The 23,520-nt window shown below is 34.7% G+C and overlaps 1 protein-coding gene across 4 annotated transcripts; it reads left to right on the top strand.

Annotated features, from left to right (window-relative positions):
- Nucleotides 1–1,542: 1,542 nt before the first annotated feature.
- Nucleotides 1,543–8,550, top strand: LOC103952886 (agamous-like MADS-box protein AGL19). Of its 4 annotated transcripts, none has more exons than XM_048589158.1 (7): nt 1,548–2,075; nt 5,915–5,999; nt 6,295–6,356; nt 6,472–6,571; nt 7,298–7,339; nt 7,445–7,486; nt 8,149–8,550. In XM_048589158.1, exons 1-7 carry the CDS (start codon nt 1,894–1,896, stop codon nt 8,281–8,283), a joined length of 648 nt encoding a protein of 215 aa, XP_048445115.1. In that variant the 5' UTR covers nt 1,548–1,893; the 3' UTR covers nt 8,284–8,550. The 4 variants fall into 4 exon arrangements, with proteins under 4 accessions (XP_048445117.1, XP_048445115.1, XP_009362848.2 ...); XM_009364573.2 differs by having other exon boundaries at nt 8,137–8,550; XM_048589159.1 differs by having other exon boundaries at nt 1,549–2,075; nt 8,142–8,550.
- Nucleotides 8,551–23,520: the final 14,970 nt, after the last annotated feature.

Genomic DNA, 23,520 nt, shown 5'->3' with positions numbered 1-23,520 from the left:
TGGGGGAAAATAGTTACCAACGAAAACGCCAAACGAGTTGTAATTAAATGCAGGTGATGAGTTCCCCATGACACTGCAACTCCCATGTGTGGTCCCCCCAGCTCTAAGCACCTGAAAAACCACACCGCTCTCACGCAGAAGCCACGTGACAGACTTTGATATGTCTAGCAACTTTGGACACGTGGCAGCACCTTATAACCGATACCTCTATCCAATCGTACGGAAAATTAATATGTGTCTCTGCCCCCGTATGGACAACGCCTTTTTTAAATGAGGCATTTTTTACGGTGCCTATCCGGTGCTCCAAAATTTACCTGCAACTTCAGGTTACAGCGATTGTTTGGATATAACTAACAACGTGGCAACCGACAGGATTGCTTGCTGCTTTTTCTCTCTATAGCTCATCATTGCCCATCCGTCAGTCACTCCACTCACGTGTGACCAAAAGGCTCAATGGCATCGCGTTTCTGTGCACCCCAACAAAGGTATTTAATTTTAAAGGGCTTTTGGATCTAGGTCCAAAAAGTATTTTGAATTGAGTCCAGTTATTCAATTACATATTTTGATATCAATTTTGCTCCTTTAGATAAAAATATTTAAATTATTTAATTTTGTATCATTTATTCAGTTTTTAAATTTTGAATATTTAAATACCGAAACTAAAATACTATCTAGTGACTAACTACTATTTATGAAGAAAACAAAACCGAAATAATCTAGTAACTACCTACTTATTGTATAGAAAGAAAAATGCTTTATACCTACAAAGCAAATATAATGTACCTGCAAAACAAAAATAAACTACCTATTGCATTGGAAAAAAAATGCTAGTAACCTACATGGCGGAACATAGAAATATAAATATGATATAATATACCTCCATTAAAGGAACGAGTTTGGAGGGAAGAACACAAAAATATCACCCATGAAAAGAAGAGACAAAAAAGAGGAGGATTGATAGAGAGAATTGTTTGGAAGAAGGAAAAAAGGTGGGATGAAACGGACTGGGGGTTGAGGTGATTATATGGTTATAACTTATTCTACAATTAAGGGATTAGTTAAACGACAAATAATCCCATAATTAAAAAATTTTGTGTATTTATAACAATTCGTAAGTCTAAGGGGTAAATATGGTACAAACTACAAATAAGCATACGTAGAATCTTAATTATTGGACCTATTTCAATGAAGTGAACTAATTCTACTAATGGCTCATAAAATTGGATCTATATCAAGTTATCCCTTAATTTTAGTCCTATTATTTTTTTTAAGAAGGTGCTATCTACATATTTTTATTTATTTATTTATTTTTAAGTCTCACAGATTTATTTTTTAATTTTGAACTTTTGATATTTTATAATTCAACGATTCAATAGTTGTAAATTAAAAAAATTTGTGGGAATAGCACATCTTTATCTTTTAATCATTTTAGCATTGGGTGAAGAAATAGTAAGTGGGTCACATGTATAGGTTGGGCAAGTATTCCCTTGTTTTTAACTTTTTGGGGAGGTGTACATTAATTACCAAAAAAAGAAAGGAGGAAGAGTAGATTGGGTTCAAAACTTATAACCTCCTTTCCCTTTTCATTTTATTCCAGGCTTTTTATATTTCCAGAAATATTCCTCTATTATACATTCATAGGGTTCTCGTTAAAGGCTTTGGACCTAAAAAGGAAAAGAAAAAAGTAGAACAAATCAATCAATCTTAATTTTCTTATTGTATGGGTACTTTGTATCTTTAAATCTTTATTCATCTTCTTCCTCCTCATAATTTGTTTCTAGGGTTTCTTGTCTGCCCCCTTTCCATATTTAGAAACCCTTTTTCTTGTTGTTGCTTGAGATTTTCCAGGAAATTGACTTCCGGTTTGTCCCGGAATTCGATTAAGGTGAGAAAATGGTGAGGGGGAAGACGCAGATGAAGCGCATAGAAGATGCAGCGAGCAGGCAAGTGACCTTTTCGAAGAGAAGAAATGGGTTGATGAAGAAAGCCTTTGAGCTTTCAGTTCTGTGTGATGCAGAAGTTGCACTTGTTGTCTTCTCCGCAAGAGGGAAGCTCTACGAGTTTTCCAGCTCTAGGTACGTTTATCTTTTAGAACAAAACCATAATATTTTTGTTTTATTTTGTTTCTAAATTAGGCATTTTAAGATGGTTTTATAGTTAATTTAATTTCAGATTTTGATTTTAATCAGTGCAGAAAGCTGCTTCTTGTGTAGTACGTGTAGCAAGATAGATAGATAGGGAAAAGTCTATACCAAATATATTGGAAAAGTCTAGACCAAACATATCTCAGGCTTTATGTGTGTGTGTGTGTAATTACTGTTTATAGACCAAATTCATAAAATTAAGCTTCTTTAATTTCCCCTCTTTTCTGATTCAAAAATATTTTTGTGGTAATTTTGTTCATCGGTTTGGGTTGAAAGTATTCTGGGTTTTAATTGGGTTTCCTTTTCTCTCTCCTGTTATAGACCTTTCACTCACCACATTTGTTTCAAGAAATATTTGAACAAGAAAAAGGAAATCTTTGAGATGTGTAGTTTCTGATATATGTATTATTTAGTAAATATATTCACATGATTTAGAACTGATCATAAGATGAAGATTTTATTAAATAAATGGAAGTTTTATAGTTAAATTTGTCATAAGATTTGACAATATTATATTTTATTTGTTAATTACTTATTGTTTATAGGATCTTTGTTTTTTCTGTGGATATTTACTGAATCTAAATCAGTGACATGTAATTAACCCTAACAAATAAAACAAATATACTTGATTTATATAACTTTAGGTGAAATAACTGACAAATAAACTTGGAATTTTGGTCTATCAGAGGGACCTCTGAGTAATATATAGCTTTAGTTCCTGGCCTCTTCATTCTATATATTGATTAGTACTTAAAAATGAAGGGGTCGCTGTTCCTAGTATCTATTACTGGAGGATTTTGTTATTATGCAACTAGGTTTTAAGTTTTTGTTTTAGTGAGGACGTCGTCTACTAAGTACTTGTAATGCTTTCAAAAATTCACTACATATTAATGACGATTGACACACATAATAAATTATTAACGATACGAGAGAATCTCTCCTCCACTATATAAGGACTGTACGCTTGAGTTAAATGAATAATCTTGTTTGAAGTATAAGATGTGATTGATTTCTGACCAACATTTATGCTCAATCAAATTAAAAGATTAGTAAATGCTTGCATCTTCTTAATCTTGAGAAGTGGATATGGATATACCTACAGTACCGTTGCTAAGAGAATCATATTTGTGATTGAGTAATAATGGACAAACTATTACAAATGTGTTCAAACAAATTTTCAAACTTTAATATTAGCCTATAGGTATAGATGTACCAAAAATTAAAATTGACTAGAATGTGTTCAAACAAAAAATTGTAAAAAAACACTATTTACTATCTTCATTTTATCATAGTTGTATGCTTAATTAGGATAAGAGAATTAAGATCATTATTATTACCATTATTGAAATATGGATAAGGCCGATGCAGGGTTAGGGAGGGTCGAACTTAAGGCCTTTTGTACATGGGTGAATACTCTTAAATACTTGAGCTACAAGCCCTGTGCATGCATGACAATAAATGTTGTTAACGATGTGTACTAAGAAGCTTACAAGAGTACGATATTTTTTGTTATTTTCATCAAAAAAAAAAAAAAGAAAATTGTATGTTTAGGTTTTCAAACATTATATATGGGAGACTTTGAATGCAATCTCTAGTTATGAATATTCTTTGATTGAAACCTTGTTGCTTTTCAATTTTTGATCGAAGTCCCTGAAATTAATGTGATGATTTCTTTCTATGTATGTTACTATATTTTTTAAATTGAAAAATGAAATTTATAGTTGTTTATATTAATGAGATTAAAAATATTAAAATATAAATATACTATTGTGTGCGTGTGTGTATATAAATATGGGTACATTCATCAAAATTAACCAAAAAATTATTGTACCAAAACATGGGTACATTCTTCAAAATCACAAAAAAGAAAAAAAGAAAAAAAAAAAGAAAAGATATTAGGCTTAATAACATCAGTAAATTTCTTCGATTAAACATGACATGGATACATTCTCAAATCAAAGCAAAAAGAATTTAACCATATAAGTTTAAAAATGGATTAGAAAAAAATTGAATAGATTTTATATAAAAATATAACAAATTGGTATATTTAAAAAATGAGTACATTTTAAGATTAAAAATTTGAAAAAATTACATGAATGGTTACATATAAGATTGAAAAATTGAAACCATTTTTTGAAAAAAGCTAATGGGTACCAACTTATTCTAATTTATTTATTTTTGAAAATGTTTTGAATTGAAAATTAGTTAGACGTTTAATAAAGGTGTGAGTATTAAAATTCTAAATTAATTGTTAAATTTTATTTAAAAGAATTATGTAACTGACGTGTAAATTCATTATTACATTAATGCTAGAGACTTAGATCAAAATCTAAAAACTAATAATGTTTTAGTTAATGAACATTAGTAACTAGGGACCGGATACTAATTTTTCCATTATATATACATATGTGGAATAATAGTACGCTAAAGCTTGGTCTCCACACACAACTAGTTTGATTACTTGAGAGTGATAATCCAAAATAATATAAATGGTAAACAATTAATTGGGAAAATTTGACAGTTCCATTCAATTTTAATTTTCGAGTACATCTTATTATATCTATCTAAGAACCCCCTCATTTTCAAAAGGTTTTACCTAACTCTCTTAAATCAACTCTGTCTCAATTTTTCCCATATCGATCGTCAAAATCCATTAGTAAAATAGTTAAAATTGTTCCCCTAGCACAAATGACACATCTCAGCTACAATGGGACCTATTTGTGCCACATAAACAATTTTATCGGACCTGTTAATAGATTTTAACGTTAGGGGACATAATGAGACACATTTTGTGTTTCAGGAGATTAAGACTTGAGTTGAGTTTTAGGGAGTGTTGCCTTATATAAGCCTTTTCTAAACACATTCCAAACAGGTTGTTACAACTCAGTCACCAACTATAAAGTGAATCTCCTCTTAGAAGGTGGCACTTGTAAGGATCTGGATATAAGAACGATAAATTGGTTGAGTTTATAGTACATCTCCTTTCAGAGAGATTTAGAGTTTTTTTTCTTCCTTTAATTTAGCATGGCCTTCAACTTTATCTAACATTTAATTTCTTAAATCATTGTAAACGTGGTTTAACCTTGTTAAAAAACCATCTGCATAACTTCACTACTAGCACTCCTGACCTGACTTGCCTTTGACTCAATCACATAAATATAATAGGTCATCTCTTTCCATACTCGATATATCTCAATCTATGTTGAGATTATCAATTCCACATTGGAGAAGGAACACACTTTGCATGTGCTTATAACTAATTGAGCTACTCTCATATTGCCAATTAATTTTATAGTGGAACCTTAACTTTCTTCATGGTATCATAGTAAGTTGTCCTACGTCATCCAATTTGTATTGTCCATGTGTTAGGCTTGAAAATTTGCCAAACATAAAGTGGCTTGATGAGAGTATTAATCCCACATCAGGGAAAGAAGGGACATTGCCTATGCTTATAAGTAATTGAGCTACTCCATATTACTAATTCATTTTATGGTGGAACCTCAACTTTCTTCAATGTATAATTATTTACACGTAGTACTTAGTCATCTTATTAGCTTTTAATCTCAAGCTCCAATCACCACGTCATGGCTTGTCACGAATACACATAAATCTATCGTCCACACCCCCCACCCCGCCCCCCCCCCTCCCACCCCTCTTCTTTAAACTTTTATCTGGGTTTATAGTTGCCTATAATTTGAATCTGTATGGATAATATGGAAAATAAATCTTAGCACAGTTGGTGGTATTCTTATCTCTTGTTGTGCTTTCAGTATCAACAACACACTAGACCGTTACCAAATGAGAGTGAAGGATGCAGGCCATCTTACCATTAAAGCATTTGAAGAAGATATGGAGGTATCTGCCACTGCACACTGGTTCTATCTATCCTTTCATTCAATTAAAATATAAATTATTCCAGCTGCTATATAATTGGTTTTTTCCCCTTTTTGGAGAACTATTGGTGTATAAAACCTTAAAATTCGACGATTCAAATCATTAAAGTAAAAAACGCAGTTGAGTCCGCGAGAGAAATAACTATCCTGAAAGGGCTAATTATTTCATATCTTCTTTTATCAAAAGCAATTCCTTTTAAGACCTGCATGCAGGATAAACGTTACTAAATTTCTGGCAATTTTTGGACTGCATGCAGCATGAGAAGGATGACACTCAAACCTTGGCAAAAAAGATCGAGTGTATTGAAGCTTCTAAACGGTTTAACTCAATGCTCAACTGGAAATTTGTATTTTAAGCTTGTTTTAGTGTTGTACTGCAATCAGATTTTCATTTTCGTCGGAGATTGTTGATAAATGCTATACGTATGGTGTAGGAAGCTGTTAGGTAATGATTTGGAATCATGTTCCATGGAGGAACTACATCAGATAGAGAATCAACTGGAGCGAAGCTTAACAATAATTAGGGCCAAAAGGGTACAGATTAATTTATAGGAGTTCTATATATATGCATTCTTTTTCCTTCTCTTGGTCTGCTTATACAGGATTTCTTTATATTTTGCATTAATAAATAGGTCATCAATTCAGTGGACTTGATATAACAATCATTCCGGATGGCAGAGAAAAGATAATTAATTAGTAGAGCTATATATATGCATTCTTTTTCCTTCTCTTGGTCTGCTTATACAGGATTTCTTTATATTTTGCATTAATAAATAGGTCATCAATTCAGTGGACTTGATATAACAATCATTCCGGATAGCAGAGAAAAGATAATTAATTAGTAGAAGTTCAAAATGTTAAAGGTTTAAGTTATACATATATTATGTTTGGCAAAAAAGTTATACATATATTATGTGTGTATTATGTATTTGAAGTGTAAATCTCACACCATTGAATTAAGAAACATACGTATCGTATAAACAGTTGAGCCACTTCTATTATTGTCAATTGGTTTTAGGGTGTAACCTTAACTTCTTTCAACCTGTGTTGCCTACATGTTAAGATTAAAATGCCTCTTACGTGGCGTCAGGGTGTATGCTGAGAATGAACCCCACATCGAAAATTAAGGGAGAATTGAGTCAATCCCCAATATTGCCAATTGAATTTAGACTGAAACATGAACTTTCCCTTTATAGGATATAATTTGAATCATTACTATAAGCTACTAACATGTAATGCACTTTGTTTTTCCTTTATCAGAGTCAGTTACTGACGGAGCAGATTGATAAGCTGAAGGAAGAGGTAATTACCAGTAGAAGTTTCCGTTACATATTATTATTCGCGTGCATATGCCTCTATTTGTCTGAAAATGTTGATATGCCGTGTTCTTAAACTTCCCATGATCAGGAGAAAAAGCTATTGCAACAAAATACAAGGCTGTGGGAAATGGTAATGCTTCAGATTCTCTCATAAACGTTGAACATCAACATTGTATACACATCCTAGTTAATGCAATTCTTGGCCACTTTCAACTAGGGTTCATGATCTCCAATATCTACAAGTGAATCCATTGGATATGCATAAAGGCTACTGTTATCATGGTTAAGTAATGTTGTCGAATTGTAAATATATAAACATCTTATATTGCCATGTATATAGCATCATAAATTGATTAGAAAGTTAATTGTCGACTTTGAATCTAGGGTTCATGATCTCCAATATGTACAAGTGAATCAATTGGACAGGCATAAAGGCTTCTGTTATTATGGTTAAGTTATGTCGTTGAACTGTAAATATGATAATATAAACATCTTATATATATTGCCACATATGTAGCATCATAAATTGACTAGAAAGTTAATTGTTGAGTTTGGATAAGATTGAGTATCTTTATTGGAACTTGACATTAGATATATAGGTGTTAATTTTGGTAACTATATTATTCTTGGTACATTTTTATAGGTATAATAAGCCAAATCAAAATCAGAATCAAAACCTAATCTAAATATACTTGGGAATAGTCAAACTACCATTTTATGAAAGGATAAAAATTTCAAATATATACTTAATTGTTTATGTATGACTATTAATTGATTCAGTGTAGCATGCAGCCACTTCGTGCTTCAAGAACAAGCAAGCATGGAGATGATCATGGAGTATTCCTGCCCCAGACACCAAATATGGATGTCGAGACGGATTTGTTCATCGGGCCACCTAAAAGACGGCGAAGTGGCCAAAATCCGTAGGATGACGATGTTGATGATGATGATCTCAAATTCAACATTCTTGATAATAAAAGTTTACACCTTGAAAAATCTGCAACAGCAGTTCTACAAAGCTTCATGATGGCCGTACCGTGATTTTTCGTGTGCACCCAAAATAATTTTGAAGTAAAGCAGTTAAACGTATAGTATATGAATAATTGTACGAAAATTTCACTTTTAATGTAATTTAATAATTTTTTACATTGTCAATATTTTTTAAAATTAATATAATTAAATCAATTAATGTAATTTTTTTTTTAAATATTTTGAACAAACGATATTATCTACATTAAAGGGGATATGTGAGTTTAGCCTTACAATGTGTTAAGCAATAATTTAAATTCATTATAGTTTAAATTAAATATTGTTGGGGTCTAAAAACGTCACGCAAGACTCAAGAGGATTGAAGCCCAGACATTCTATAAGATACATACTATTTCGTGCTAAATCCAATTTATATCATATGCTAAGGTCCACAAGGCTCTTAGAAAACTCTGATATTTGAAACTTCGGCTTACTTGGGAGTACCAAAGTCAATTCACTATAATTTAAATTAAATATTGTTGGGGTCCAAAAACATCACGCAAGGCTCAAGAGGATTGAAGCCCAGACATTCTATAAGATACATACTATTTCGTGCTAAATCCAATTTATATCATATGCTAAGGTCCACAAGGCTCATAGAAAACTCTTTGATATTTGAAACTTCGGCTTACTTGGGAGTACCAAAGTCTAAGCCCAACATAGAGTGATCCCATGCTAGGTAAGCAAATGAGATATTTCCTTGCACGTTATTTCAGTCGTGCACTGTCATTAGCCCAACTCCATAACAACTATCTTCCCAGAGTATTTCACTCTTTCCTTTCCCAAAGTATGTCACTCTTTCCTGACCAAAGTATTCCACCCTTTCCCTGCACCAAACTATTTCACCTTTTTAGCTCAATGGAAAAGTAAGCTGTGATGTCTAGACTTTTAGATCTGGATTTCCTTTTTGACATTGTAATTGTACCACATGCTCAATCTTGCTTTAGGCTATTCTTTGTTTATGGATTGTGTCTATTAGGGAGAAATATTCAAGGATGTGGCATATCTTACTTTAAAAGGTTTGTTCATGCATGTGCGTTTCACATCTATATTCCTGTTACATTTTGATTAGCTTAGTTGTCTAGTCAGTCTTGCGTGCGAATTTCTAGCAAGCTAGGCATGCAACTTAAAACCTGCCCACATGGGCTAATTGACAACTTTTTACTGAATGTCTGTTTTTCATAAATCTCATTCATACTCTAGCCAGAGATTCTTAATCATATCGTAGAGTATCTCCCTCAAACAATTTAAAGGTTAGAGATCCGTTGTTGTGCATTCGCTTGCCTCCATGGCTAAGTGGCTTAACCCCAACTATGCCTTGGACATCCTCTGATGGAGTGACTTTGACATAGCTAAAGATCAAATACCTAACCACAAGACAACTATGATGCCTCAGGTCAAATGACTACTTTGCATTATCCCAACCATGAGTGCTCATGTGACATGAGTATGAGAACTCCTTGTTGATCGTGTTTAGTGGACTCATTCTCCATTAAGCACCTACATACTTGTGTTGGTGTCAGTCACACCAATGACTTGAGACTAGTCACTCTCTCTAAGAGAAGGCATAGCACGTACTGATCTTAACGGACTGTCAATGCCCAATTGGCATCAGAATGTTTAGGATATGTATAAGAAAATAATGGTCTCATGAATCTAACTTCTTTAGATCACATTCTCCCAATTACATATTCCTGAAACTTATCGTTTAAGCATATAACATTTATATGAGATAGCTTAATCTTTGCCCTTTATATATATATATATATATATATATATATATATATATTAAACTAGATTAGTTTAACATGTAAAATGTCCATAAAGTATCATCATATGATTGGCTTTTAGGGCACATTTCCAACACTTTAGAGTATTTGGAAGTGTTTGCTATATTTTGAGAGATCAAGAACACCTAGCCAAGTTTGATACAAAGAGTGATGAAGGAATCTTTCTAGGGTACTCCAACACAAACCGAGCTTTAGAGTTTACAATCTTCACACAAATACCCTCATGGAATCTATAAATGTCAAAGTTGATGACTCCATTGTTCTTTCTACTCTCGATATTGAAAATGTTGATTTTTTTTTTCTTCTCCCTCAAAGGATAATGGTGATGCTTCTATTAAGTCAGGTGTGTTGTAAGAAAGTCAAAATAAGAGTGAATCAAGCACTGATCAAGATTCTCACATCCTGTTCAAGGATAAACCGAAATGGGCCAGAAGTCATTGGGATGAGGAAATAGTGGTCCTATTGACAAAGGTGTTAGAACTTGAAGACAAATTGTAGATGAAGCTGTCAATGTGTGCTATGTTTCTTAAATTAAGCCTAAAAATATCAAAGCTTTTTTAACTGATGAAGAATGGATATTGACCATACAAGAAGAGCTATATCAGTTTGAGAAGAATGAAGTTTGGTCCGTTGTTAACCGTCCATTGAACACTAATGTTATTGGCACCAAATGGATTTACAAGAACAAGTCTGATTAGTCCGAAAATGTGATTAGAAATAATGGTAGACTTGTTGCTCAAGGACACTCTCAACTTGAAGGTGTTGATTTTGATGAAACATTCGCTCATGTTGCTCATCTTGAATCTGGCAAACTTCTTTGCGTTATTGCATGCCATTTAAAGTGCAAACTATTTCAAATGGATGTCAAAATCGCCTTTCTTAATGGGTTTTCTTAATGAAGAAGTCTATGTGGAACAACCTAAAGGCTTTAAAGATCCTCACAATCCTAACGGTGTGTACAAACTGAGGAAGGCTCTTTATGGTCTTAAGCAAGCTCCTCATTTTTGGTATGAAGATTATCTTCTAGTCTTTTTTCTCATGGTTACACATGTGGCTCAGTTGATAAGACATTGCTTGTTAAGAAAGTGAAGACTCATGTTGTGATTACCTAAGTGTATGTAGATGATATTGTTGCTAGCTTCACTTCTGATTCTCTTGTGAAGCAGTTCATTAATATGATGACTAGTGAGTTTGAGATGAGCCTTGTATGCCAAGTCAAACAAGAAAATGATGGCATTTTTATTTCTCAAGCGAAGTATGCCAAGAATTTAGCGAAGAAATTTGGTTTTGAAGGATCAAAAGCTACTAGGTCACCAATGAGTACGAGTGCCAAAATTCATAAGGACTTGTGTGGCAAGGATGTTGACTAAATCTGTATAGAAACATGATTGGAAACCTACTCTTTTTAACTGCAAGCAGTCCTGATATTGCTTTTGTATAGGTTTATCAAATATATAAGTAGAACCACTAATTATGGGCTTCAATATACTCGTGACACCAACACAAATCTAATTGGATTCAGTAATGTTGATTAGGCTGTTACATTGTTGATTGAAAGAGTACCTTTCTATGTTGGAAACAATCCAATAGCTTAGCACAGCAAGAAGCAAAACTATGTCTCTTTATCTACTGCTGAAGTTGAATATGTTGTTGTTGGAAGCTGCTGCACTCAATTAATATGGATAAACCAAATGCTCACTGACTATGGTATTTCTCAATCCAACTTTCTTGTTTATTGTCACAATATGAGTGAAATTGACATTTCCACGAATCCTGTCCAACATTCTACCAAATATATAGACATTAGGCATCATTTCATTAGAGATTTTGTGGAAGGTAAAGTTATTACCTTAACCTTTGTCCCAATTGAAAAACAGCCAGCTGACATCTTCATTAAAGCCCTAGATAATTGAAGGTACGAAGATCTTCGACAATTTGTTAGTCTTTGTGCTATGAATTTATTAGGTTGTGTAGCCTTGCTTCCAAGAATTGATTTTTTTGTCCAATCTATGTTCATGTTTTTGTGTAGATAGCTATCTTATCAGATAATTTCATTTTGCTCTCTGTACGTATCTCTTAGCGGTCATACATTGTTAGTAATATGTGAATTAACCTTGGATAATTATACACTGTGATGTCAAAGTTTCTCCCTATTCTCTCAGATGGCCTTTGGAAAATCATTTTCTTACTCATCCAAATCTTGAAGTGATTTTGAATTTAATATTGATTTGATCCTTAGTGGTAGTGACTTTACTTGCTCTATAATCTGAAACAAGTGTTAATTCTCATCTTCTTTTTGTCCTCTCCCCAAATCAAAACAAATTTTCAAATGAGAGAGTGTTGTATGTGAGGGGTGTCTTCAAAAAGAAATTATATATCATCAAAATGGGAAAATCTCATCAATTTGGCTTTCCATGCAATGTCATATGTAGTGCTTCAAGGTCCCCCGCCACAGGTCATGAATCAAATTCTTTGAAAAATCAAAAGGTGTCTTATCAAAATTTCACCATCATTCCAATGACCTTGGCATTTATCAAATTGGTGCCCCCTTAAAGTTCTTCGTCAAATTTATCTTTTGTTCCAAGGCTTGTGTCTTTATTTTTGTGAGTCTTGTCCTTTGTTCATTTTATGTTGGAAGTGTTTTTTTTTTTTAAGTTAACAAATTATTAAAAGTTTGGTCAAAGTTTGAAAATACTTTTTGAGATTAAATGTTTGGTTCTATGTTTTCAAGATGCTGTCACCAATCATGTACCCTTACCTTGACACATCATTGTTGCATCATGAGCAAGTGTTCATCTCTACTTTACTATTTATGTAAGCCTTTGAAGAGTTGTCTTTTGACAATTGCATTTCATGCCTTCGTGTCAAGCACTTGTCTTATCAATATCTCTTGGAAGCATCGATATTCAAATTATTTTTCTTATCCCTTCTAATGCCTTGTGCTTTAGTTGTAATGTGTTGGTGCAATGATTACAAATGTTATCTTGATCTCTGTCTTTTTAATGAGATGTCTTCATTTGTCTAGCTACATTAGTCTATGCTTCTGCTCAAAACTGTTTGTCAAATGGACATCTTCCTTTTCTGTTGAGTCACCATCCTTCCTCAGAAAAGTGTAATCATAATCTAGGATTATGGGGAGTTTGTTTATATGAAAGCATCATTTCTAAGGGACTTCAATTTCATTGCATGCATCCTTTTTGGCAGAGTTGGTTCACTTTGGTTGGACAAACTCATATGATTTATTGATAATTCTTTATCTGCTATGCTTTTGATGTTCTTGCATTGTATACTTGCTTCCATTTTGGAAATTAAGTAAGATAATCCACCTTTTCTGTGTCTTACTATGACAAAATAGGGGAGAAAAATTTTAGTTGTGTTACATATATACCTTGCAAGCTTTTTACCCATGATAAATTTCACTTGTTCTAATCAAGATTTGTGTTTTGCTAGATCCGTTCCTTTGTTCATCTCTTAAGTGTGGGTGAGTGAAATTAGTTTTAGGCTTAGGGTATTTTGTCAAGGAAAGCCAAATGGGGAGATTGGGAAATCTAGACTTTTAGGTTTGGCTTTCCTTGTCAACATTGTACTTGTACCACATGCTCAAATCCTGCTTGAAGATATTCTTTGTTTATGGGATGTGTCTGCTGCGAAGAAATGTTCAAGGATGTGGCACATCTCACTTCAAAATGTTTGTTCATGCATGTGTATTTCACATCAACATTTTTGTTACATTCTGACTAGCTTAATTGTCTAGTCAGCCTTACGTGTAGATTTTCAGAGGCTGGGTACGCAATTTAAGACTTGCCTATATGGGCTAACTGATAACTTTTTGCTGAATCCTTTCTTTTTCATCCTTGATCTTTTCAAATCGTTTTGAAGCCTAACACATGTTCTTTATGGGCTGAAAAACAAACCAAAGCTTTTGGGGTTAAGATCCCCTAGCTAGTTTCATCTTGTGTAGACTGGAGGACGACTTCATTTTGGTGCCACAAGGTGAAAAGCTTAGGAGGAGCTGCCACTTCGTGAAGACCGAAGAAATCCTTATCTCATGCAAAGTAAGGTTGCACAAAGGTAAAGTTGTTCCTTAGATTAGATCTAGAAATTGAGTTTTGTGTGGATCTTTGTAAGAACCTTATTTGCATTAGTGGATTGGATTTAGTGGAGATTTTTTAACCTAGAGGTGGGATTTTCCAACCAAAAACTCCTTGTGTGGTTTATCATTTCTCTTGTTCACATATCTTGTCCATTTTCTTGTGATATATTGTCTATAGGGTTTGCAAATAGATATGTGCTTTGATCTAAGTTTATCAGAGTTTAAATGTGTGCTGAAATGGACTTTATGTAACAAGGACCACGTTAGTAAACCAAGTAGAATTGTTTATTCTTATTTTTGGTAACTGGTGACGCTGACTGGTCAATGAAGCATATACTGAATTTTATATTACAGAATTGCTCAACCTCAGTCATCCATCTACATAAAGCTTCCAAAGGCAGGCATTTTCTGGAGAGCTTTGGGAGCTTGTTGTATCCACGACATTTTAGGTTGCTAGTGTGAATTCCGCTACAAAGTCCGTAAGTGCTTAAGCCTTGATTAATGTCTTAGGTTGGTATATTATCTCATGTTGCCCCAGTTCAATGACCCATTTTATGACTCTAGAGGAGGTGTCATGGAAGATGGATCTTAGCAAATACTCCCTTATGTAGATCATTCTGAACGACTGGAAATATGGTCGGAGTTTTATGGCTGCCGTTACTATAGGATAAATTTTTCCATTTTCTGATAACTCGTTTCTAGTTCGAGAAGAGCTTTTGATATGCAGTATATTGGTTTATGCTCCCCCAAAGTCTTCTCAGGTCAGAGCTGCATTTAAAGCATAGTGAGATATAGCTAAGTACATATAGAATCTTCTTTATCAATTGGTTTGGATAGCAGCAAGGGTTTGGAGATGTATTCTTTGAGCTTCATGAAGGCTTCTTCGCATTCATCCGTCCAGAGTAGACCTTTTCTCTTCTTTATTGTCGTTAAGAATGGTTTGCACTTATGAGTGGGATCAGGAATGGAATCTGCTAAGGGATGTCGCAGGGATGCCGTTCACCCTATTAGGCTTTGTATTTCCTTCATAGTCCTGGGCAATCTCATCTCCATCATTTCCCTTATCTGGTCTGGGTTAGCCTCAATTCCATGTTTAGTGACCATGTACCCCTCAAGAATTTGTTTGACACTACTCCGAAGGTATTTCTAGATTCAACTTCATGTTGTACTTCCATAGCAGGTCAAACGATTCTTAGAAATGCATTATATGGTCCTTCCTCTCTTTATTCTCAATGACCATGTCGTCTATGTAGACTTCCATCGTGTCTTCAATCTTCTCCTTAAAGATTCGGTTGACGAGTCGCTAGTATATTACCCCTTACTTCACACCAATTTTTAGAACTAAATTCACACACCCCTATGAATGGTGGTTGAGCACAATCTCGAGCAACCTACAAAAAAGTAAACAACGATGAGTAAGCCTAAGGCCGGGAAGGGTCTGTTGGCCAGAAGCTCTTCAACGGTCAAGTTAGTGAATCATTTTAAACTTAAGCAGTAGGCAAGAGAATTCAAGTGTTTATATTGCGTTAACATAGATGAAATCTAGATGGGTGCATTTATACCATGAGGAGAGAAACCTTTTAAGGATAGAATCCTCATTCTAAGCCGAGAGAATCCTAGAGGATATCTAGAAGTAGATATTGCATCATCTTAGGATTTGTGATTAACTGCAACGCAATCCAATTCCTAGACTGTAGGAACTCCAAGACTTGAAACTAAATTGAAAGCACAATACGAACCTTTTGTGTAATTAATTAACTAATTAATTAATCTTGACCATTCTCAATTAAACCATTTAATTGCTTATCCATCTCATTTATATTTCTTCACTTTCATCCTTACTCGGTGTATGATCCATTAGGTTCCAATCAGCGAGGCAGTGGGCGATTGTTATTCTTAACAATCGATTGTGAATTGAAACTACATTTCAATTCTCCCTTTGATGAAGATTAGTGTTTGCTAATATTCATGGCTTCCACAAACCATGAGTGACACCTAGCAATATGTCATGGCTACCCAAGCTAAGTAGAAGTCCTTGGAGAACCTATCCAGTTACAATTACAATGCAATACAGTCATTCTCTAATACAATACTCTTAATAACATTGTTTGAGTGATAGTTTGTTTCATGTCTACTATCCAATGTGATACTTCTTTATATGATTCTATTGAATATGATTTGAAACAAACTTCCTAAGTCATATTCATATGCTTTGGCCAAAGACTTCCGAATCATATCTCAAAGTATTCTCCCTCCACCATGGAAGGTTAGAGATCCCTTGTTCTGCATTCATATCCCTACATGACTAGATAGCTTGACCCCAACAATGTCGTGGACACTCTCGATGGAATGCCTTTGATATGATCAAAGATCAAGGACCTAACCATTAGACATCTATGATGCCTCAGGTAAAGGACTACTTTGCATATTGCAACTTATGAGTTCTTACATGACATGTATGTTCAAACTCTCTTTTGATCGTTGTTCAGTGTACTCGATTACCCTTTCGAGCACCTATGTGTTTGTCTTAGTGTCCAACACTAAATGACTTGAGACAAGTCATACTCATGCTTTAGTTAACATACCACATGCTAAACTTAGCGAATTGTCAATGCCCAATTGGCAATCCTATGGCTAGGAACGTTTAAGGAATGAACATAAGAGAAAGGTCTTGTTAATCTAACTTACGTAGATCACTTCTCTCTTAGGTTAAATACATTCCTTGGATTGCCTTATTGCTTAAACACATAATACAATAAATAGTGATTAACAATACGCTTTGCCTGTCATTAAACATATAAAAGTTTAACACAATAAGTATTCCAAAAGTTATTACATCATACGAGTGGCTTTGTGGGCATACTTCCAACATGATGTATTTTATATACTTGGGAAAGAAATCTATAATGATATATTTCAAGATATAATTGGATTATCTCAATCCCTATTGATAGACAAATGATAAACTTCAAATGGAAAGATAGTTCCAGTTAGATTGGGAAATTGCTCTTCTTAAAAAGAATGTGCTCTTCAACCCCTAAAGAAACATAATGCATAAATAGAATCTCTATGCATGCGCAGAAAGGTGACTTTTGTATTTCATAGTAAGGAAAACATTGATATGAGTTGTACCTAGAACGGTACAAGACAATATCAATGCAGTTCTAGGGTTAGAGCCATGGCAATTGTCAAGTGAGTCCTTAAGGATTTAAGAAATGCTAAAGGATAGGTTCCTTAAGAATGTAGAAGATTTAAAGTACCAAACGGAAGAGTAAACATACTAGATTATGAATCTAATATCACATCCATCAATGGATATATCTTTATTATGACTAAAGAGACAATTAGATAGCTCTTTATTAAGTCCAAAGAGATAATTAGATGGAAATACTAAAAGTAGTGACTGTAATGTGTTCCACCATGAATACAAAATATATAGCCATATAAAAGCTTACAATAATGTTATTTGGATGGGAAAGTTCATTTATAAACTCTTCATTTGGTTCTAATCATAAAGTTTCACTAGTGAACACCACTACGACACTAATGGGGCGATAGCTAAAGCCATGGAATCAAGGTCTCATCAAGATCCGAACACTATTGAGAGATTGAACCAAATGATTAAGAAGCTTGTATAATGGTGACATTAATCTCAAGGTTCCTTTTGTACATAACATGTCTAGTCTAAGCCTACTACTCAACTATTTTTGAAATGACTTCAGAAGAGGTATCGTCACTGATTACATGGCTGAATAGCTCTAGTGCAAGTGGGAAATTGTTGGAAATATGCCCTAAAGCCAATCATAAGATGATATTTTACGAACATTTCACATGTTAAACTAAACTAGTCTAATATGAAGGCAAAAATTATTGTTTAAAACCGTCTCATTAAATGTTATACCCTGAAATAATAGGTCCAAGGAATATGTAATTAGGAGAATTTGATCTAAAGAAGTTAGATTCATGAAACCATTCTCTTTCGCACACTTATCCTAAAAGTTCCTGATCATAGGATTGCCAATTGGGCATTAACAATTTGTTAAGATCAGTACATGTTATGTCTTCTCTCTGGGAGAGTGACTGGTCTCAAGTCATTGGTGTTATTGATTACAATACAAGACAAGTATATAGGTGCTCAAGGTATAAGGTACTTCATCAAAGGATGTCAACGACATTGTTGGGGTTAAGCTACTTAACGATGGAGGCAAGTGAAAGAGCAACAAGGAATCTCTAACCTTCAGACCATCAAAGGAGAATACTCTATTATATGATTAAGAATCTCTAGCCAGAGTATGGATGAGATTTAGGAAGTCGTTCCAAATCACATTCAAGGTAATCATATAGAAAAAGATAATCACATTCGATAGTAGACATGAATAAACTATCAAACCAAACAATGTGATCAAGAGTATTGGATTAGAGAAAGACCGTATTGCATTTGCAATCCTAAACAAAATAGCTTCTCCAAACCTCTTTTGATTAGCTTGGGTAGCCATGACATAACGAAGATGAGTATAGACAATTAAATAATTTAATTGTATAAGGCAATGATTAATTAATATGTTAATTAATTATACGAAAGGTTTGTATTGGGCTTTATGTAAATTTTGTATTTCGGGGTCCAAATAGGTTTTGGTCCACAAGACCTATTAAGTTTAAATTGTATGACAACAAAAACAAAATGGAAATTAACCTAAAACGCACATAAAACCGGCCTAAGAGGTAAAGAAGTGATGGCTCACTTATTACAAGTTTGCCACTCACTTAGCATGAGGCATAAAGGCAACTTATTACAACTATATGGTGGAAAATGAAAAGTGATGTGGGAGGAAGAAGCAAAGTTCCTCCATCCACATCCAAGAAGTCATGGAAACAACTATGTGGCATGAGTCTTATCAAAGACTAACATATATGCTTTTATATGCAGATGCACATTATTACAATCATATATATATATATATATATATAAATGTATATCTATTTATGCTTTTATCAAAGACTAACATAGATAATGTGCATCTGCATATAAAAGCAAAGCGCTTATCCCTCGTTAATAGGCTCTTTGCCTATACTCTTTCAATCCTCTAATAATCCTGTGATAATCATAAGCCAAGTTAAGCTTTAATTGATATTTTAAGGAAAATTGTCCAAAATTACCATTTCCGTAATGAAATTGCATAAACGGAGGGCACCCCATGATTCAAAACACTGAAAAACCTGGTTATAAGTCACGCATTATGCATGCGCTGTCGTGCTCCAGCCACGAGCCACCACACATCGTTGAGGTGGTATCACGCGCCGCCATGGGCAGTCGTCGCCGACAAATGCGTCCTTGTACTCGCCGCCACAGTTTGGCGAGTAGACGTCACACTTGCCATCTCTAGTGTTATGCGCTGATATGGTGAGGGTTTGATAAAGGTTGACAAAATATACCTCTGCCATTGGAAGATTCCGTTAAAGTTAACGAATTTCCATGTTTTGTCGTTAGAATTAAAGACGACAGTAATCGGCTGCTGTCACCAGAGCCTCGCCGAAAACTGCAGAAATGCACCAAAAGTTGCAAAGGTGATTTCGGTCCCAAATTTCACTCCAAAAATTATAGAAAACATAACTATAGAGCATAGGGACTTACTTAAAATAGGTTTAAGAGCAATGGTGGTCGAATCTACCTCGAATTCGACAGATTCCCTTCGAAAGTGCTCGCTGAATTTTGGAAACGAGAAACAGTGTGCATGTCAAACCTTATTAATTTCCAAATAATTTTCACATGCAAAGTGGTACTTACGTACCTAAGATTGATTCGAGCAAAACACGAGCTCCAAAAACCTCAAACTCGTCGGAGTTTGCTCGAAGAAGGTGACCGAAAACTGGGCAAGGTTTCAGAGAGAATGCAGGGGGTTAAATCCCATGGTTCAAAGTAAAATTCATCACAAACACATCCCAAGAAAGTCTAAAACACATATAAGTAAGAATCATGTCACAAGTCACCTGGGTTTCAAGCTTCGAAGCTTGAAGCCCTCGGCTTTAATGGCAGAGCACTTCTAAGTGCCTCGATCCTACATGCAATGGTACCACCAAGTTCCTCCCATCTTAGGGATTCCAAATGTAGGTTTCAATGTCTCGATTTGTGAAAGGAAGAGAGAGATTAAGAGCTTCTCTTCTCTCGGTGTTAGAGAGAGAAATGAAGTTGAGAGAGAATGAAAGTTTAGAGAGAGAGTGAATCCTGAAAATAATGTGAGAAGAGAAGGAGAGTGGGCCAGATGTGGGTTAAATCCCACTTAAGATTATTTTAAGTGAAATCACCAACTTGTCCCTGCACTAATGGTAAAGTTACAACTAGGCCCTTAACTTCCAATTTAAAATTCAATTATTGACGCTATAATAACGTACCAAATTAAATTCATGAAACTTAAGAAAGTATAAGGATAGAATTCTTGAGTCATAGCTCGATAAATTAATTAAGACACCCACTCAAGAGTAAAATACATGGGAATAAAATATAGTGTTTTAAGGGACGGGACATAACAATCAAATACCCTTGTTTAATTATGCTCTGAAGTCTGGCTGGTAGGTTGAAATGCATAAGACTTTGAACCAGCCCTTTTGGTGTCTCAAGAAGACTTTGATTTCAATTGTTTGACCTAAATATCCAATTTTGGTCCAATGACCATGATTTCAAATTTACACCTGAAATTGGTACCAGGCGGAATAACCTGTATATAAAAATTATAATCTGCTGAACTGACTTGTCAAGCCCACTGGTCAACTAAGATAGATTTGTTACTCAATAAATTAAAGATTTAATAACCAATTTCAAATGCTAAAAGCTATCCTTGTCAGCAAGGCCTCAATTCGTTACAAGTTATAAATGTGTCAGGAGAGCATGATTGTGACCACATACCAATTAAATATTCAAATGATACATGTAGCATGTATATGTATGTAAGATATGTGACACAATACAAATAACTTTGGACACAAGATATTATTGGCTAGAAAAACCCACCTCAAGGTTAAAAAATCGGGGACACCATTGCCCCGCCACTCTGCTTGTCTTCTTGTGGTTGGGGCGGGTCATTATCCACTGAGTCCAATCCCCTAGTATAATTAAGATTCTTACAAAGTACCACTCAAAGCTCAATTCCTAGGCCTAGTCTACGGAGCAGCTTTACCTTTGTGGAACCTTGCCTTAAACAAGATGGATTACATCGGTCTTCACAAAGTGGCAACTCCTGAGCACTTCACTTTGTGTCGTTGAAATAATGTTGTCTCTAGTCTTCACAAGGTGGCAGCTCTTCCTGAACTCTTCACCTTGTGGCACCGAGACCAACACACAAACTATGCATATGATGATATGGGAATGATATGCAAATTTGGATTCTATTGTCCAATCAGTTTCTCCAGTCAAATGGTTAAAGGAAGAAACTGACGAAAATCCAAAAATGGGTCAGCTTACAGAATCAAAACTAGAAACAGTTCACCACAAATTTAATGCAAACCCACAAAGACAATGCAACCCTATTCCTCAATGATTAGGTGTTTAATGCATGAAAGAAGATTTTGCAACTATGGTTTCACAAATGAAGAGCAAAAAGGAAGGTGAAGCCTTAATGCTATTTTCTCTCTTTCTCTCTCTAGGAAATAAAATTGGAAACCCCCAAATGAACTGATGAACTAGCTAGGGATCTTAACTTCAAAAGCTTTGGTTCAGTTTTCAATGCTCATGACACGTGTCAAGCTTCAAAGTGATCTGAAAAGATTAAGGGGGAAAAAAATACACATACGGCAAAAAGTTGTCAATTAGCCCATGTAGGCAGGTCTTGTGTGCCCAATTTGCTGGAAATCCGTGTGCATGGCTGACTAAACAACTAAGCTAGTTAGAAAGTGACAGGAATGTAGACATGAAATGCACATGCATGAATAAACCTTTTGAAATGAGATGTGCCACATCCTTGAACATTTCTTCCCAACACACACATCCAATAAATAGAAAAAAGCTAGATTGAGCATGTGGTACAATTACAATGTTGACAAGGATGGCCAAATCTAAAAGTTTAGACTTCACAACACCAATTACAAAGTATTATTGGTGTGTCAGAACCACTTGATCCTTGGCTAACGGAGTTACGTTCGACGTGAAGTGCAGGGACGAGATGATGCATCGAAGGATCCTGCTGAGCAAGGTCGATCTCTAACCTCAGCGCCTTATTCTGCTTAGGTATATAGGCATTAACCAAGTTAACAGTGGCTGATGGGAAAATGATCAGTGTCAACCAACATATGTGCCTTCTTAGGAAACTTGAGCTTGCCTTTATCGATCCAATTCTGGATAGCATCACAAAACATAACACAATTGTTGGTTGCATGCTTGTTAGACTTGTAGAATTTGCAATAAACCTTGCCCTTCAGGTCTTCAGCCTTATGCATAAAATGACCTCGCCGAAACTTGATTGTCTTCATAACAAGGAGTTGGTCGAAAATAATATCAGCCTTAATGATCTCAAATGTATAAGCCTTCGAGGTTTGGATTGCAACCTCAACTGAAGTTGTCCATGTTTTAATATCCTTTATGCTAGCATGAGACAATGCCTTGCATACAAACAGCTTATCAACTATGACCTCGGCAACATCTATATTGAAATAAGGTGCCTCCATATCCTAAGTCAAGGCATAACTCATAACTAGATTCTTATACAGTGTTCCTTGGGACTCAATTTAATTATGATTTCTTCTTTAAGTAACGAGTCATACTGCTCAACATGTTTGGCTAATTCATACATATTGCAAAAGTACATGTCCAGGTATTTCTTTTGAAACTCCATGCCGAGGTTGTTTTGGGCTATTCGAACATATTATCCCTTAAGAAGAGGAACTCAACACCATTTCTAGGTAGCTTGAACCGATAGGGTTACTGAATAGGTGATTCGTCTTATAACTGGGCTATCCTTGCCAACCATGAGACCAAAACTTCCATTCCAGCTTGGTAAAATTGTTCTTTAAATTTCCTTACCAAATATTCCCAAGTTTAATGGCAGGCTGATAAACCATGAAAAAACAACCAAAGTCAGAGAAAAAAGTTGAAAAGCCATAACTTATGAAAGTTATGGTTGGCATTTCCACATTGGGCAGTGAACTGAGCAATATGCTCTAACGAAGAGAGGCTTAATTCACCAAAAAAGAGACTAAAATCAGGGATTCTAAAAACCTCGAGGATATTTGAACTTCTCAATGTATTACGGATAAGAATGGATG

Source organism: the organism of the source record quoted next, unplaced genomic scaffold, assembly GCF_019419815.1.
Source record: "Pyrus x bretschneideri cultivar Hongxiangsu unplaced genomic scaffold, Pyrus_bretschneideri_v1 Contig3, whole genome shotgun sequence".
Classification (NCBI taxonomy): Eukaryota; Viridiplantae; Streptophyta; class Magnoliopsida; order Rosales; family Rosaceae; genus Pyrus; species Pyrus x bretschneideri.
This window is presented reverse-complemented; position numbering and strand designations above follow the sequence as displayed.